Genomic DNA, 18,036 nt, shown 5'->3' on the forward strand with positions numbered 1-18,036 from the left:
ACGCGAGCGCGCTGAGCGGAGAGCGGGAGGACGCGTCCTCGCTCGCCGGCCGGGAGGCCCCGGAGCCGGCCCATGGGGAGCGGGCGCCCGGCCCCGGCCACCACGCCCGCCGCCGCCCGCGCCGCGCCCGGCCCGCCGAGCCCAGGTAAGCGCCGAAGGGGCCCGGGCGGCCCTGCTGCCGCGCTCGCCGCGCCCTCCCCGGCCGGCCGCACGCGGCGAGGGCGTTGCCTGCGCCTGTCCGCTCGGGGCGCGGGGCGCGGGGCGCGGGGCCGCAAGTTAGGGCGCTCGACGGGACTGCGCCGCGACGCGCCGGGGCCCCAGGAACCAGAGCGACCTCTGATAGCGGCCCCTGGGCTGCCGCGCCTCTCCCCGGGGGCTTCCTCCGGCCGGCGAGGGGCCCGCGCTGGCAGAGCGCTGTGGCTCCGGTGCCACCTGTCACCCTGGTCCCTTGCACGCACGTTCAATTTTCCCTCCTTTGCCTCTCTCTGGGGCCCAGCCCGCTTTCCCCGCCTCCTTCCCTCCCTCTGCCAGGCTGCAGCTACCAGCGGCCGCCAGCGGCCCTGGCACTGCCTGCTGGACCGGAGCAGCTTGACCTGTCCCAGCTGAGGCCTCCTAATCCCCCTCTCCTGTGCTGGCTCTCTTCTTCCCTCGGGGGCTGTGGTGGCCCCCAGCACTTGTCCCGGGACTCTGCTTCAGAAGCCAAGAAACTGTAGAGAGCTGGGAAGAGGCACCCTGGGGACTGCCCAAGTGTAGGGAGAGACACCCTGCCTGGCAGCTCTCCCCAGGGACTCCAGCCCTCCCTGCCTGCACTTCCCACCTCTACAAGCTTAGTGGCAAGCAGCACCCCCAGCCCCACAGACGGGACTGTGGAAAGAAGCCTCTGAGACTGCCAGTTTCCAAGCCCTATTTTACACAAGGGTGCTCGAGGCCCGGAGGAGGGATGTGACTTGCCCAAGGTCACATAGCAGATGCTGAGTCAGGGCCAGGATCCAGCCTTTTGGCCCCTAGTGAAGTACCTTAAACTCACCTCATTTTTGGGGTTCTTGCCCCTTGCCCTTCCCCATGGCTCGTGACCAGGGTCCAGGCTTAGCAATGCAAGGCCATGTCATCCTAGAAATGGTGGTCTCCACTGAGGGGCTCTGGCCCAGGTGGGTTGTCAAGTCCTAGTCGTTTGGGGGAAGGGGTGACCTCCCCACGCTTGAGCATCCCATCTAGGCAGGTCCTTCGAGTTGCATGTGGGCAGGCATCGTAGAGCCTAGCTGTAGGTTGACACTTGCCTTACTGGTTTGAGCTGCCTTGGTGCTGCCAGGGCGGTGCCTACTTGGTACCGGGTGGTACGGTGCTTGGGGCGCGTGCTTAAGAGGCTCATGGTTTGTTGGTTGTGCTCCAGGGACCCCCTCTGGGAGAGCCCCATGAGGGCAGGAGAGTGATGGAGAGTACGCCCAGCTTCCTGAAGGACACCCCAGCCTGGGAGAAGACAGCCCCTGAGAATGGCATCGTGGGACAGGACCCTGATACTCTGCCTCAAGACGGCCTGCGCCGTGGGGCACTGTGCATGGGAGAGCCTACTCCCTTCTGGAGGGGTGTCCTAAGCACCCCAGACTCCTGGCTTCCCCCAGGCTTTCCCCAGAGCCCCAAGGACACGCTCCCGCTGGTGGAGGGAGAAGGCCCCCGCAATGGGGGAAGGAAGGCCAGCTGGCTGGGCAGCAAGGAGGGGCTGCGCTGGAAGGAGGCGATGCTTACCCACCCACTGGCACTCTGTGGCTCAGCGTGTCCACCTCGCTATGGCCCCCTGATTCCTGAGCACGGTGGTGGCCATCCCAAGAGTGACCCTGTGGCCTTCCGGCCCTTGCACTGCCCCTTCCTTCTGGAGACCAAGATCCTTGAGCAATCTCCCTTCTGGGTGCCTACCTGCTTGCCACCCTACCTGGTGTCCAGCCTGCCCCCAGAGCGTCCGTGTGACTGGCCCCTGGCCCCACACCCTTGGGTGTACTCAGGGGGGCAGCCCAAAGTGCCCTCTGCCTTCGGCTTAGGCAGCAAGGTGAGTGTTGGCGCAGAGAGGGCACCTGGGGCCTCGGCCATGCGAGGTAGCTCAGGGACCCCTGAGCGGCCCTGCCAGGGTCATACCACTCTGCTCTTCCATTCTCACCAAAAGATAAGACAGCACCTGAGGAGAGGAGCCTGTCAGCTCAGACACAGTCAACCCCAAGCAATTCCTCCTCCGAGTGATTCCATTTCACTGAGCCTTCCCTGCCTTTGGGCCATTTCAGGGATTGACTCACTCATTGTCCACCCAGAACAAGGCCCTGGGAACTGTGGCCTCGGAATATGCCATCTCATCCTGGGGTCGGGGGGTTTGGTGAGAGCAGACAAGGCCCTCTGTCTGGGAATGGGATGCACAGGTGTCCAAATGGCCTGTGTCTATGGCACACACACCCCTCCCCCACAGGCAACCCACCTCCATGCCCAGGAACAAGATTTTTTTTTAAAGATTTTATTTATTTACTCTTGAGAAACACACACACACACACACACACACACACACAGAGAGAGAGAGAGAGAGAGAGAGGCAGAGACACAGGCAGAGGGAGAAGCAGGCTCCATGCAGGAAGCCCGACGTGGGACTCGATCCCGGGACTCCAGGATCACGCCCTGGGCTGAAGGCGGCGCTAAACTGCTCAGCCACCTGGGCTGCCCCCAGGAATAAGATTTAAAATATTTTAAGAGCAGCCTGATGCTGGACATCAAACAATCTGAATAGATCCTCGGAGGCCCTTCTGTGGTGGCGAGCACGAAGCCTTTAGTTGCTGGGTTTGTGCGAAGGTCTGAGAACCCCCGGGGGAGGGACCCTGGAATAGCCAGGGCAGTGCGGCCGGCAGGGCAGGGGGGCACTTAGGGAGAACCATCTACAAACCACTATTGAGTTATTCAGTGTTTTTACGACCCTTAAGGCCACACAGGCACACACCTGCTGGTTGTGGGTTCTGCTCGTCCTTTGAAGCATTAGGATCAAAATCAGCACTAGCTCTACCCCTTCTCCTCTCTTTAGGGCTTCTACCACAAGGATCCAAGCATTCTCAGGCTGGCAAAGGAGCCATTGGCAACTGCGGAACCTGGCTTGTTAGGCTTAGCCCCCGGTGGGCATTTCCAGAGAACTGGGGAAGTGGAACGTCCTTCATTCCACCAGAGAGACGGAGAGGCAGGAGTGGGCAGGCATCAGAATCTTTGCCCATTTCTCCTGGGGCATCCAGACGCTGTTCCCCGGACCCCCTGGCCCACTTGTCCCCCGGGCCTGGTTCATACTCTTGGCAATGTCTGGGCTGTACCAGGGGATGGGAGCCTCAGGAACCAGCTGGGGCCATCAGCCATATCAAGGTGCCCCTCTCCTGGGCCTCCGACCACCCAGGTGGGCTGTTGCTCATCTCACCCACGTGCTAGAGATGGAGGTCTTAGCCCCTGTGGGCAGTGCCAGGAGGGCCCGGACGGGGGCACCATCGGGCCCAGTGAATCCATCGAGGAAGCAAATAAGGCCTCTGGTCCCAGGGCCTGCCCACCCAGCCACCACACCAAGCTAAAGAAGACGTGGCTCACACGACACTCTGAGCAGTTTGGGTGTCCAGGTGGCTGCCCTGGGGACGAGGAGAGCCCATCTGCCCAGCCGCATGCCCTCAAGAGGGCAAGCAGCCCTGAGGCCCAGGAAGCAGGTGGAAGCCCAGCTGCCAAGCGCCCGCCCGACCCTTTCCCGGGGAGCACGGTGCAGGGGGCCAGAGCCTGGCAGGAGATGTTGGACTCATCATTTGGGAACAAGATGGAGGCGGAACAGCGTGATGACCACAGAGGTAAGGGTGCAGGGCAGCCCCACCTGGGAGGGGTCGGCCAGGACTGGGGCTTTACAGGGAAGTGGATCATTAGGCCCTTTATGAGTGGATCACATAAGTTGTCCGGTTTCCCACCCGGGTGTGATGGTTCTCTGGGAGTTCCTTAGCATCTACAGGCCAGAGCCTTCCAGCAAATGGCTTATTTCCATCTGCCTCCTTCCAAGCTGCGATGTGTCGGTGGCAGAGTAACAACACAGTTCAGAGCATGGGCTCTGGAGTCAGAATGCCTGGTGCTTTGTGACCTTGAGCTAGTTACTTCACCTCTCTGGGCTTCAGTTTCTTCATCTATAAAATGGGGATAAAGATGGCATCCACCTCATAAAGACTGCAGCAAGATGAAATGGTCTAATTCACATAAAGGGCTTTGAAGAATTCCTGGCACTTTAGTGAGCAAGCACTCAGTAAACATTCATCTGTGTGATGGTGCCACACCTGGGGCGGTCTGAGGGACTGGCCCTCCTGAAGGACCCCTGGTCCTGCCCCAGGAGCAAACAACTACTCCCTTGGCCTGCCGGATCATGGAAACTCAGTTTGGACTCCACCAGCAGTAGGACTTGGGGCACCTCCTGGACCGTCTGTCATGCTGTGCTCTTCACGGAGGGTTCCAGCACAGCAGGCCCCAGTCTCAGCTCTTCAGGATCACTTCAGTTTCTTGGCGTCCTGGACCACTGGGCCTGGATTGGAGCTCTCAGTGGCCTCACCCAAGCACCCCTGCACCTGGCATGGGTCTGTTGGAGCTCTCACAGGCCTCTGCCGGGGGGGAAGCTGTTGGCCCCTCTCCCTTCTTGGGTTACTGCACCTGTGGCCTATGTTGAAACTCTCTGGCCTTCTCACCTTTTGGCACCCTCCGTCCCATGCCAGGATTGTCTCCTCTTGTTGACATGAGGCCAGAGGTCTCACTAAGCCCACTGCAGAGCTATCCAAAGTCTGCACTGACCGAGGGACGCCTGGCTGGCTCCGTCCGTGAAGCATGTGACTCTTGATCTCAGGGACATGAGTTCAAGCCCCATGTTGGGGCATAAAGCTTACTTAAAAAAAAAAAAAAGATGTAACAAAGTCTACAGTGACTGGATCTTGCACTTGGGGACTTGGGGCAGGATGATCATCCCAGCTGCTCCAATCTTGCACAGCAGACCCCTCCTCTGGGCCATCAGGCCGGGTCAGGGCATTCCTAGGCTCCCCCGCCCAGCCCTTTTTATAAAGTTTCTGACTGCCAGGTTCATTTTCACTAGCTCCCAATCAGGCTTTGTAGACCAGGGCCTAGGGGCTGGGCTGGCTCTGCCTGTGGGTGGCTGGGTGCTAAGGGCCTGGGGTTCACCTAAGCTCAGGAAGCCCAGACTCCTGACCAGCTTCATTGTCTCCTCAGGACCCCAAGATGGCAGGGCCAGCATCCAGGACCTGGGGCTTCAGGATACACCTTGTTCGGCTCCCCTGGCAGGCATGGCTCAGTGCCAAAGTTGTACCCATGCAGCTGGAGAGGCAGGAGGGCTAGCCCGCCACTCCCAGCAAGTGCTGAGGTGAGCCTGTTGCCCCTGGGTGCCCCCAGCAGCCTCCCAGTCGAGGCTCCCTCCTTACCTTCTGGTGCCCTGTCTCCAGGTTGCCTCTGGGAGGGGAGCAGCAGCAGGAGGAAGACTCAGCAGCCAGCTCTGAGGAGGGAGGAGGGTCCGGCCCTGAGGCTGGGCTCAGCAAGGGCCTTGCCAAGCATCTGCTGAGTGGTTTGGGGGACCGACTATGCCGCCTGCTGCGGAGGGAGCGCGAAGCCCTGGCCTGGGCGCAGCGGGAAGGTGAGCAGGACCCATGGGCAGGCAGAAGCCCGGGAAGGCTGGATTCTGGGGTGACTGTCCTTTTACACAGAGCATGGGGCCTGCAGAATGTGGACCCCTCCCCCACATCAGCACCATCCATCCTGATACCAACTCAGGAGAGCTCCTGCCCTGCTTTGACCTTGTTCCTGGCTTAGGCTCCTCGTTGACATGAGTTCTGAAGTTTCTTGCCGGGGCGAGGGATGTTGGGAATGTGTGAAACTTGGTCCAGTCCAGATGCTTAAGAGTTTCTGGGTTTGTTGGGGAAATAAGATGGAGTGCCAAGTGTCTTCAAGGGCACTGGCAGGTGGGGGCCCTCTCTGCGGTTTGAGGCTTTAAGGCTCTGGGAGGCTAGTAGGGCCTGGACCCATGTGGAAAGACTAGTGGGGTGCCAGGCATACAGCGGGTCCCTCTGGCTTCAGGCTGTCCCTCCTTCTCCCTCTACAACCCTGTGTGTGCTTTTGAAAATGTGTACACACACTTGCAGTAAGGTCACAACTTGATTAGGGGGCCATTGGTGGCTCTCTCCTGTCCCAGAGAGTCCAGCCCCCTCCCCCTCTCCTCAGCTGGTCTAGCCTGCCACTCCCTCAGCCTGGATTCCCAGCACTCCACATCACCCGGTGGCCCATCCTCCTCACATCACCCCAGCTCGTCCATCGCCTTGGGCCTTGGCACTCTCTGTTCCTTCTGTCTGGAATGTCCTTCTGTTCCCTTTCTCCCTGATGAATGAACACTTACTCATCACTTGGGGCCCATTTGTGGAGCTGCCCCACGATCCCCACCCTTGCTCATCCTTCTAGCCTGTTCTGCCGTAGCATCCACCCTGTGGTGCCATGATCATTGCCACCCCTCTTGGAAGGTGAGCTCTGGGAGGCAGCTCTGAGCCCTGACCAGCTCTGAGTCCCCAGCATTCAGCCTCACACAGGATAGGGTGATCATTGCATGAGTAAATGATCGTGTGCCCACTATTGCGGAGGGGTTAGTCAGAAATGCTGGGTGAGGGAAGGAGTGGCCTCTAAAGTTCCTTCTTCGGGTATACAGAGTCCTCCCTCAGGAGGGAGAGAGGTGGGTGAAGGAATGTGCTGGAAATGGTGTGGTTTGGTAATACAGGGCTATGGGGAAGTCCCTGGGGGCAGGACTTGGGCAGGTGAGGCCTGCACTGTCCCTGGGAAGGATTTCTGGAGACAGTGCTATGGGAAGGTTCTTTACAGAGGCTGTCAAGTAAAGAGGAGTGTCTATAAGGGGCCTGTCTCCCTTCCAGGATGGCCCCGCAGTGGAAGCCGCTTCTACATCTCTCCATCCCTGCCTGGAGGTCCTCAGGAGGGCCCAGTGGCTTGAGCCTTCTCTGACCCCGTTCTCTCCTGTGGTCAACAGGCCAGGGGCCAGCCAGGACAGAGGACAACCCAGGTGTTCTACGCTGCTGTAGCCGCTGCCACCGTGGCCTCTTCAACACCCACTGGAAATGTCCCCACTGCAGCCACCGGCTGTGCGTGGCCTGTGGTCGCATGACGGGTGCTAGGAGGACCAGGGACAAAGCAGGTAGGAAAGGAACATGGGGCTGAGGGTGGGAGGGCAGAGATGGGGGCCCTCAAAAGGGCTGCTCTAAGGTTTGTGGCCATTTCGGGGCTGCCTTTACCCAAGAAAGCCTGCCTCCCCAACTCCAGCCTCAGCCACCATGGCTCAATGCCCCTTAGAGCAGACTTTTCCCTCTCCTCAGATCAGAGGGCCACGCCTGTGTCCTTGCCCACCCTTAAGAGAAGTCGAGTGCCTACTCTATGCCTCCCACTTTGCTCAGCTTGCACCTTTTTAAACCTTACAACACTGTGAGGTGGGTATTGTTGCCTCCGTTTTCCAGATAAGAAAAACTCAGAGAGATTAAGTGACTTGTTCAGGGTCACACAGCTAGTAAGTGTTGGGTCCAGGATTTAAACTCCATCAAGTCTTCCTCTTTTCATGGTTCTCAGCTTCTTCTCTCTTGGTTCCACGTGGTTGCCCAAGGGCTTAAAATTTCCAGTGTTCCAATAGAGATAGCCAAAGAGTTGCAGGGTCAGAAATGTTGGAGAACACTGTATTCCACAAGATCATCTCGGAGTCTGGCAGTGCACATAAGCATTTTATTATTTTATTTTATTTTTTTTTTTTTTATTTTATTTTTTATTTTACTTTTTTTTCACATAGCATTTTAAAGGCTCTGTGTTCTGCAAGCAAAGGATCCTATGTTATTCTTGAACTCAAGTGTCCCAGAAAGCCCACTGGATTGTCAAGCCCCTTGATTTAAAGCTATCATGCCTTTGTCCCTCTTTTGTGACCTTAAGCTGTGGTTACCTTGGTTTCCTGACCTGCAGCTTCTTTCTTCCTACCCCACAGGTCCTCAGGAGGAGTCTGTGGAGGAGTGTCCCCAAGAGGCTGGGCATAGTGCCAGCTCCCTGATACTCACCCAGTTCGTTTCTAGCCAGGGTGAGCCATCTTGGAGGGGTGGGGCGTGCAGAGGGCGGGGAGAGCAGGGTGGGGAGAGCAGCTTCCTGTCTGGATGCGGCTCAGCCCAGTCCCATGCCCTCCTGCTTGCTGAGGCTGAGCAGCACAGGGATGGCCTCTGTCCACACTCACTACCAAACTCCGTCTCCCCTCCCCACTCACAGCTTTGGCCGAACTGAGTACCGCCATGCACGAGGTTTGGGTCAAGTTTGACATCCGGGGGCACTGCCCCTGCCAAGCTGATGCCCGTGTGTGGGCCCCTGGGGATGGAAGCCAACAGGTAAGAAGCTGAGCGCAGGACGGGTGCTGGCACTAGCCAGTGGACCCCAAGATCAGGCAGTGTGTCTGGAAATTACTGACCTTGGCAGGGTTTCGTCCCTATCTTTTGATGGGGTTAAAGGAGCTACGTAAAATCAAGCTACTTCTCACTTTTCTCCGGGGATTAGGATCCATGGATCCAGCTCTAGCACTGCCCCACCTCAGGATCTGCTTGCTCAGAGCTCCTACCCACTCTGTGCGTGTCCCAGCTTAGCACTTGCCACATCATGCTAGAGCTGCTGGCTGGCGGGTCCCATCTCTCCACTCCCCAGGCACAGGCTCCTACAGGCGGAGTGTGGGCCCACCTTCTCCGTATGCAGGCGCTCAGGATGCATTTCACAAAGTTTTCATAAAGTTCATGCTTTTATGATAAAAATCATTCATTCAAGAAATAGTTTATTAAATTCAGTCTGTGAGGGATCCCTGGGAGGCTCAGCGGTTTGGCACCTGCCTTTGGTCCGGGGCATGATCCCAGGATCCCAGGATTGAGTCCCACATCAGGCCCTCTGCGTGGAGCCTGCTTCTCCCTCTGCCTGTGTCTCTGCCTCTCTTTCTCTCTGTGTCTCTCATGAATAAATAAAATCTTTAAAAAAAATAAATAAATAATAAATAAATAAATAAATAAATGCATTCTGTGTGCCAGAGACTGGTACATACCCATGACGGAAAATACAAGCCCGTATAAGGAAGAAAACAATAGCCTATAATACCACCCTTCTTATTTTGACATATTTCTTTCCAGTTGCTAGTCTACATATTTGCTCAGTCTGTTTTTGTAGATTTTATTTTTAAAGATTTTTATTTATTAGAGCATGAGAGGGATATCACAAGCTGACAAGGTAGAGGGAGAAACAGACCCTGCTGAGCAGGGAACCCGACTCAGGGCTCGATCCCAGGATCTTGGGATCGTGATCTGAGCTGAAGGCAGATGCCCAACCGACAGCCACCCAGGCCCCCCTGTTTTTATATACTTTAAATCATACTGTGTGTGGAATTCCGTGAGCAACTTTTTCCCACCTAATGTTATATCACATAACATTTTGCTCCCTGTAAACACAATTTTAGAGTCTTGCTGATACTTGTGGGTTGGATTGGATTAAGCTGTTTGCCATTTTTAAATCTCTGGTTGGATCGGGGGGTGGTGGATGGGTTTAACAGAAGGAGCCGACAGAGAAAACTCCCCCCATTCCACAATCTTCTTGCAACGGGGATACCAACAGGACCAAGGACATCAAAGAGGGTAAGCAGCTCCCCTGGCCCTTGCTCAGATGGTGCAGGGGGTGCTGGTCCAGGGTTGGAGTCCCCGGGACAGATTGGAATGGCCTCAGCCATCCTGTGCCCCCATAATCTCCATCACTCTTCTCAAGTCATCCCAGAGAAAATGAATCTAAATAAAGTGTAGGACAAGTGTCCTCACCCTCTCCAGTGAGACCCCCATGTGAGCCCCTCCTTCGGAGAGGTGGGGGAAGCTGCTGGCAGGCAGGCGGCGGGAGGTGAGTGCCTCCCGAGAGGAGCTGAGCCAGGCGATGCCAGCGAGGAGAGAGACTTGGCCAGGAGATGAGGGCCGAGCCTGTGGGCAGTGGAGCCTTGAGAGAAAAGGGAAGCCCCTCACCATTTTCCTCCCTGCCAGAGACCCCGGACTCCACCGAGACCCCGGCAGAGGACCGTGCCGGCCGAGGGCCCCTACCTTGCCCCTCTCTCTGTGAACTGCTGGCCTCCACTGCTGTCAAACTCTGCTTGGGGCACGAGCGGATACACATGGCCTTTGCCCCGGTCACTCCTGCCCTGCCCAGCGTGAGCAAGGGCACAGAGGGAGGCCTGGGGGCCCGGGGACAGAGGCTGGGCTGGCCCTCCCTGTGGGGTAAGGCAGGTCCTGAGTCATCCAGCCCCTCCATCCTTCTGTCCACACAGGACGACCGCATCACCAACATCCTAGACAGCATCATCGCGCAGGTGGTGGAACGGAAGATCCAGGAGAAAGCCTTGGGGCCGGGGCTGCGGGCTGGGCCAGGCCTGCGCAAAGGCCTGGGCCTGCCCCTCTCGCCAGTGCGGCCCCGGCTGCCGCCCCCCGGAGCTCTGCTGTGGCTGCAGGAGCCCCGGCCTCGGCGAGGCTTCCACCTCTTCCAGGAGCACTGGAGGCAGGGCCAGGTGAGGCTCCTTGCCTCCTGGCTCCCAGTCGTCACGGCCTTGCATACCCTCAGAGCCTCAACCCGTAGGCCCAGCCACACCCAGTCCGTTACCCAGAGCAGGCGGCAGGGTTGGTGGCCCCTACAACATGCCCCAGCCTGGCCAAGTTGGGTGCCAGTCTATTCTCCCTGCATCTGTCTTCCTTTCCTCACCACAGCCCGTGTTGGTGTCAGGGATTCAGAGGACATTGCAGGGCAGCCTGTGGGGGACGGAAGCTCTTGGGGCGCTTGGAGGCCAGGTGCAGGCGCTGACCCCCCTGGGGCCTCCCCAGCCCACCAGCCTCCGCAGTGCAACGTTCTGGGAGGGATTCTCCCGGCCTGAAAGTAAGTGTCCCTGATGGGGGGTAGTGGTTGGGAGGCTGAGCCAGGTGGCAGCAAAGCCCCATGGTGACCCTGGGGGCAGCTGGAAGCAGAGCCCTGGGCAGGAACCAGACTCTCTTGCTGCCATGGGGCCAGGGTCCTCTGGGCAAGGAGGTGCCTCTCCAGGCCAATGGCATGTCTCCTCCCCTAGTTCGCCCAAAGTCAGACGAGGGCTCCGTCCTCCTGCTGCACAGAGCTCTGGGCGACGAGGACACCAGCAGGTGTGTATGGTACCAAGGGCTGGCCCTACATGCCTAGCCTCTGTCCAGCTCCTTGCCCTCACTTCCCCTCCTCCTTCGCCCTGCACTCCGGGATCCTCAGTGTTCCTGCTTGCCTTTGGGACTGGCCCCACTAGCGGTGGGCTTCGAGGGGATCTGGAGCACCTGAGTTGAGCCTGCTGGGCCTGACCCCGCCCCCTCCAGGATGGAGAACCTGGCTGCCAGCCTGCCACTCCCAGAGTACTGTGCCCTCCGTGGGAAACTCAACTTGGCTTCCTACCTCCCACCTGGCCCTGCCCTGCGTCCACTGGAGCCCCAGCTGTGGGCAGCCTATGGTGAGTGCCCACTCCACTCCTGCCCAGCCCCTGATCCCATCCATTCCTATTACCTCTGGGCATACGTGTGTCTGCGCCCAAGTCCTGGAGCCGGTGACCAGCTGGTCCCTTCTCTGCCTCATGCAGGTGTGAGTCCACACCGTGGGCACCTGGGGACCAAGAACCTCTGTGTGGAGGTGACTGACCTGGTCAGTGTCCTGGTACGTGCTGAAGCCCCACTGCCTGCATGGCACCGGGCACAGAAAGGTGGGTCCTGGGCCAGAGCTGGGGTGGGGGGTACCATCTGCAGATTCTGATGTGATGTTTGTGCCCACCCTGGGCCTTCCTAACCTGTTTTCCTTCCACAGACTTCCTCTCAGGCCTGGACGGGGAGGGGCTCTGGTCTCCAGGCAGCCAGGTCAGCACCGTGTGGCACGTGTTCCGGGCACAGGACGCCCAGCGCATCCGCCGCTTTCTCCAGATGGTGAGGAAGGAGCCGGGAGCCCTCCCCTTCCCCTGCGCTGCCCTCGTGCTCCCTAGAAGTGGGGGCTCCCAGCCCCCCGAAGCTCTCCCTGTTGTGCGTACCCCATGTGCTCACTCTCCCCACCCCTCAGGTGAGCTGGACAGCCGTGGTTCACAGAGAAGGCAAATTGGGATCTTGCGAGCTGTATGGTGGGGCACACGGAAAGGGCAGGGCCTGAGGAGGGACCTAAAGCCGAAACGAGAGCAAGAGCTGTTGCAGGCTAGGCACCGTGTAAGGGCCGTGGGTACGCTATCTCAGTTCATTGTCTCAACCACCCTGCATCACAGGCACTGCTGCTTTCCCATTATGCAGATGAGTAAACTGAGGCTGAGTGGTAGAGCTGAGACCTGAGCTTATGGCTGTTCCCACCCCCAGGTCACTGCGCTGCTCCTCCTGGGGGCAGACAGCCTCCCCGGCATGGGCTCCGGGTAGCAGAGGGTGAAGGGAGGCTCCTCCGAGATGCCCTCCTGCTGCCCCGCTCTCCATTGCTCTACATCTTATGAGGAGGTGTCTTTGGGGTGCTAGCAAGTGAGGGCTGAGGGAGGCAGCATGGAGTAGGTAGAGGGAGAGACTGGACCCAGATAAGGGGCAGGAAAGGAGGAGATGTGGGATACGCAGGAGGCAGGAAGCTCTGGGGGGCAGGGGAGGTTGAAGGCCAGTGTTAAGATTAGGGCAGGTACAGTGGTTCCAAAATCCAGCTGAACCCTGATTGTCCCGGGAAAAAGACGTCCACCAAGTGTCACCCCTGCTAAGGCACACGTGCAGACACGCAGGTGTTAACACGGCTGTCCACCGCCACCCTCCTGCCCACAGGCATGCATATGTGCGGACACACTGACAAACACAGATCTGTAGCTGCACACACAGATGCTGGAACACGCCGACAGAAGCACACCTTCACACACAGATGGCCTCCTCTAGTCTGGGTGTGGTGGCTCTAGGCAGTCTCACATGGCCAAACCTGATGATTCATGGAGAAGGTTTGAGGGGTATATTCTCACTGGGTGGCCTGGGAAACACTGACCTAGCTCCGGGATGGCCTGTGAGGGCACAAGAGCCCTGGCACCTGCGTGGGGCTACCCTGGGGTCCGGCCTGGCTCACCAGTCTCCTCTTCCCCACGGCCCAGTCTTGGACCGCTGAGTCCTATGCCCAGGAACAATTGTTAAGGTTCTACTAAAGGGTGGATTTGGCTGGTGGCCAGGTGGATCACGATGCTGGCGTTCACCTCTGCAGATACCCCCTGGGCATCTCCTTCTCCGGCCCCTGTGAACCCCTGTCTGCCCAAGGAGCTCCCCACTCTGGTTGGGCTGATGAAGGCTCCCCTACCCCCCATAGCCATGCCTGCTTCAGAGGCCTCAGCCTGCCAGGCCGGCCTGTACATCCCCGGGGCGTCAGAGCTTCTGTGTGGCCTATGCTGGATCTGGGATCTTAGAAGAATCTGATCGATGCTTTAGGTTGTCTCCCCAGGGACATACAGCCATCTAGTCGCCTACAATTTAGCACACAATTCAGGATGTTCAAGGGACTGCAGGTTAAGAGCTTCTGGTATAAACAGTTTATGAGTTGGGATCATGCAGGATATCTTTCTGGGGTTTTGGAGAAAGGAGCCCAGGGTCAAGGACGCAGAGACTATTCAAGGCATCTATAGCCCCCAAAAAAGTGGAGGTTTAGATCCCCAGCTTCAGAGCCCCTAATCCTGTCCTCTAAGCTCTTTCCAGCCAAAGCTCTGTTCTGCCACCTGAGCAGCCCTTGCCCCTCACTACCTAGCCCTTTCTCCCACCCCTATGACCTCCCCTGCTCGCCCCTTGAGACTTGACCACATCAGTCCTCGGCCTTTGGAAAGTCTGTGCCCCATCTTGTAGCCCTTTCCTATTTCCCCCACCTTGCTCATATTCCCCCTTTTCTTTTTTGAGGTGTGCCCGGCCGGAGCAGGCAACCTGGAGCCTGGCACCCCAGGCTGCTGCTACCTGGATGCAGGGCTGCGGCGGCGCCTGCGGGAAGAGTGGGGCGTGAATTGCTGGACCCTGCTGCAGGCCCCCGGAGAGGCCGTGCTGGTGCCTGCCGGGGCCCCCCACCAGGTGCTTCCCCCACAGGCCAGGGGCTCTGCAGTGAGCCTTGACCCATGAGGAACGGTGGGACCTGACATCACAGTGCCACAGTGCTCCCCTACCCACTCTGTCCTCACCCCTCCCAGGGCCCTAAGAGCGAGGCAGGTCAGGAAGTCCCATCCCACTGGAAAGAAAAAGAGAAGCTGAGCGGCCTGAGAGTCATCGAGCCCTACTGGGCTTCATGTCCTAGGATACCCACCCTGCCTGTGCCATCCCTTGGCCTGGTTTTGGCCGTGCCCTTTGAGGTGCCTGGTGCTGGATCCAGGGCCTCTGCTCTCTGAGAGCTGGGCGGGGGTCATTATGGTATATAGACCTTAATGACAAAAGGAGTAAGGGAAGGATGCATGAGCCCGAGTCTCCACTGACCCCCTGCCCATCTCCTCTCTGGCATAGGTACAGGGCCTGGTAAACACAGTGAGCGTCACTCAGCACTTCCTGTCCCCAGAGACCTCTGCCCTCTCTGCTCAGCTCTGCCACCAGGGACCCAGCCTGTCCCCGGACCGCCGTCTGCTTTATGCCCAGGTGGGTGTGACACTGGCCAGGAGGGTGGTTGGGGTAGCATGGCAAATCCACTCTGTGCCAAGCAAGCAGCTCACCTGGGCCTGGGAAGGGCATTCTCGGTGGGAAGAGCTCAGGAATGTGATTGTAAATACCTTGTCTTCTCTCTTTCTTCTAGATGGACTGGGCGGTGTTCCAAGCAGTGAAGGTGTCTGTGGGAACATTACAGGAGGCTAAATAGGGGGATCCTGAGTGTCTGGGGTAGGTTGGGGGGCAGGTAGACCAGGTGCTCAGTCCAGGCACGGCTTTAGCAGAGAATGACGCTGGGGGACTTGAGCAATCCCTCAAGTACCATTCTGGGCACAGGCAGGCACCCTGTTCCCCACTCCAACCTCGGCCCCAAAGCCAACAACCACAGTGCCATCGAAGCTTACACCTGCCCTCGCAGGCTGGCACCTGCTCTGTCCCTGCATCCCTCTCCATGGTATCAGGCCCACATCGGGGGTGAAAGACCCCCTCCGACCTCTGCTCCCCCCTGCACCCAGGAGACAAACAGCTCTTCTTTGGGGGACCTCGGGAATCATTCTGGCTTAAGCAACACCTTCTGCTGCGTCATCCCCCTGCTGTCCCACCGGCTCCCAAGCTCTGCTTACACCACCCACATCTTCACTGGGCTCCCGGGTGGCCCTTCGCACTGCAGCCATGCTGAGCAAGGGGCCTCTGAAATCCTGCCCTTTTGCCAGAGAACAGTGCGCTGTGTGGGGGGGGGGGGGGCGGGTGGCATCAGGAGACTGCCCAGGCTTGGCTGGAGGGAATGATACAGGCCATGCCCTGTCCCTGCTCCCTCTTCTCGCCTCCCTCCTTCATGATTTCCATTAAAGTCTGTTGTTTTGTGAATGCTGCTGGAGTGGTTGGCCCTGCTCCGGGCAGGCCACATGGACTGGGGAGGGAGGAGACACAAGGAAATGGAGTGTGTGTGTGGGGGTGGCATGATGACAGGGACCTCAGACACCCCTGCCTGCTCCTCTTCCCGGGGCCTGGATCCTTCCTTGCCACTGAGAAGCAGTTGGAACCTTCCAGGGCTCCAGAGACCTGGGAACCCCAGCCTGTACGCAAACTGCAGGCTACCCCAGCTCTCCTGTCAGACCTGACCTGGAGCTCTGGGAGTGTGGCCCAGAAGAGCTCTTGCCTAGCTGTCTGCCCTCAGTGCCCGTGGCTGGCCCCAAGCCCGCTACCCAGGGACTGGCTTGCTGCCTGTGACAGTTGACAGCCCCTCCCCACCCCCAGGGCCCTCTGGTGTGGCTCTGCTTGCTCCCCTGCCCTTGTACATCTCAGCGCCAACACGCTCCGACTCTTGTTATACCTAATTGTTCCTGCAGTGGTTTGGGGAATGTTTTTTTATGAAATAAAATTTTTTATTATAAAGTTAATATACTTCCAGAACATTTAGAAAATAGGAAAAAATCACCTTAAGCTCACCTCCACTCACCACTAACCCAACCACTATTAGTATTTTTGGTGTATTTCCTTCTATTTTTTTCCAAGGAGCTGTTTTATGTATGATTGAGTCGGTGTGTTTTGTACTCGGTTTCTTCCTTTTAACACTGCATTGGGGTCATTTTCTGTGTTGCTGCTACCTAACCTTCATTTTAAATGGCTGCTTGTGTTCCCTTCTGTGGCTTTGCTGTGATTCATATAACCATCCCTTGTTGAAAGGAAAAAAATCGGGTTTCTTCATTGTTTGCCGAGCTAGGTCATTTTCTTTTCTTTTCTTTTTTTTTTTTTTTTGCTAGGTCATTTTCATATTCTCGTGGGATAGAGAAAAAAGAGGAAATCAAGGAGCTCCTATACTTCGCCACTGTTCTCATTTAACCGATCTTATTTAATCCTGTTTCATGATTGCGAGATAGATATTCTTTATTTCTATTTTACTGCAAAGGTGAGAGACCGGCTGGGGTTAAGCGAGTCACCCAAGGTCACACAGCAATTTCAGTGGCAGAACTGGGGCTGGAACCAAGCTTCCTGACTAGAGCCTCGCTTCCATTAGTCTCAGCCCTGAAGGGACTTTGCAGATGGGCTTGCTGTCCTCTCTGTCCTCCTTCAACACACTTTATAGCTGATCATGTTCCATGTGGCACCGAGTGACCCATCCCTCCCTACACGTCACCTTACATAGCTGTGCCATAGTGTCACCCCAGAACCCCAAACACAGGGTCCTTCCTGTGGGAAGGCAGAGATGGCCTGGTCACCAGGCCTTTCTCTTCTCCACAGACCCCTCTGCCCACCTCCCATCTCATGGCAGCGCCCTCAAGGGCATATTAAGTTTGACTCTTGGGGGATCCCTGGATGGCTCAGCGGTTGAGCATCTGCCTTCGGCTCAGGGTGTGATCCTGGAGACCCGGGATCCAGTCCCACATCGGGCTCCCTGCATGGAGCCTGCTTCCCCCTCTGCCCGTGTCTCTGCCTGTGTCTGTGCCTCTCTCTCTCTGTCTCTCATGAGTAAATAGATGAGATCCTTAAAAAAAAAAAAAAAAAGTCTGACTCTTGCAAACAGCAGGTGGACTAAATGTTCCAGGACTGGCCCTGGGCAGGAAGAGCCAGTCCGGGTGGGAGCTGACACTGAGATGACTGGGGGGCACCTGGTGGCATTCTTGTTCGTGGAGGCTCGCCTGTCTCATCTTGGGCCCAGCACTGCCCTTGGGGCTTCTGCTTCTCCCAGCACCCCACTGTCCGCCTTCTGCTCTGGCCCCTCTCACTGGCCCACGTGTCACCCAAGTATGACTCTTGGGGCTGGAAGTGACTCTGGCATGTGGGTAACCAGTGCTGACTTTTTCTTTTTCCTTATAAAGTACGTTTTTAGACTTTTGATTCTGAAATGATTTTAAATTTACCGTCAAGTCACAAGTACAGCACAGAAAGTTCCTGATTACCCTTGCTCCAGCTTCCTCTCATGTTAACATCTAACACAAACAGACACAGTGATCAAAACAAGAAATCCTTGTCTATACTATTAACCAAGCAACAGAGTTTACTGGGATTTCACCGGTTTGCCACGAATTCCTTTATCTGTTTCCAGATAGGATAGGATCCTTTATCTGTTTCCAGATAGGATCCACCTATGTCTGCATCTTACAGATGACCTAGAGGGTCCATGTGGCTCCCCCAAGGCCATCCAGCAAGCTGGGGGCAGGGCACAGGCTGAGCCAAACCTCCCCCACCCTGTACCTTGGGCTACTGCCCTCTTCACCCTCCTACTTTGCAAAGGGATGGCGTTTGTTGCTCTGTAAAGGCCTCTGGAAGCACAGACGCCCTTGCCCCACCCTGCCTGCCCATCCCTGGCCCTGTTTCCAAGGTT

At 57.4% G+C, this 18,036-nt stretch overlaps 1 protein-coding gene across 1 annotated transcript; it reads left to right on the plus strand.

The window, feature by feature from the left end:
* Positions 1-6: 6 nt before the first annotated feature.
* On the plus strand, positions 7-16,111 carry HR (HR lysine demethylase and nuclear receptor corepressor). Its single transcript, XM_025463164.3, has 19 exons — positions 7-145; positions 1,391-2,041; positions 3,050-3,839; positions 5,245-5,395; positions 5,475-5,662; positions 7,055-7,219; positions 8,048-8,137; positions 8,320-8,435; positions 9,632-9,713; positions 10,104-10,267; positions 10,385-10,621; positions 10,818-10,983; positions 11,171-11,240; positions 11,442-11,572; positions 11,699-11,818; positions 11,920-12,035; positions 13,989-14,153; positions 14,577-14,705; positions 14,860-16,111. The coding sequence occupies exons 2-19, from the start codon at positions 1,430-1,432 to the stop codon at positions 14,920-14,922; spliced, it is 3,555 nt and encodes a 1,184-aa protein (XP_025318949.1). The 5' UTR covers positions 7-145; positions 1,391-1,429; the 3' UTR covers positions 14,923-16,111.
* Positions 16,112-18,036: the final 1,925 nt, after the last annotated feature.

The sequence above is a fragment of the Canis lupus genome, chromosome 25 (genome assembly GCF_003254725.2).
Source record: "Canis lupus dingo isolate Sandy chromosome 25, ASM325472v2, whole genome shotgun sequence".
NCBI lineage: Eukaryota > Metazoa > Chordata > Mammalia > Carnivora > Canidae > Canis > Canis lupus.

Excerpts from the sequence above, each read along its gene's own strand:
- HR (XM_025463164.3), top strand. The coding sequence starts at position 1,430 with ATGGAGAGTACGCCCAGCTTCCTGAAGGACACCCCAGCCTGGGAGAAG. Across the intron at positions 8,138-8,319 it reads CCAGTTCGTTTCTAGCCAGG|CTTTGGCCGAACTGAGTACC; the intron begins GTGAGCCATCTT and ends CCCCACTCACAG. Across the intron at positions 14,154-14,576 it reads CTGCCGGGGCCCCCCACCAG|GTACAGGGCCTGGTAAACAC; the intron begins GTGCTTCCCCCA and ends TCTCTGGCATAG.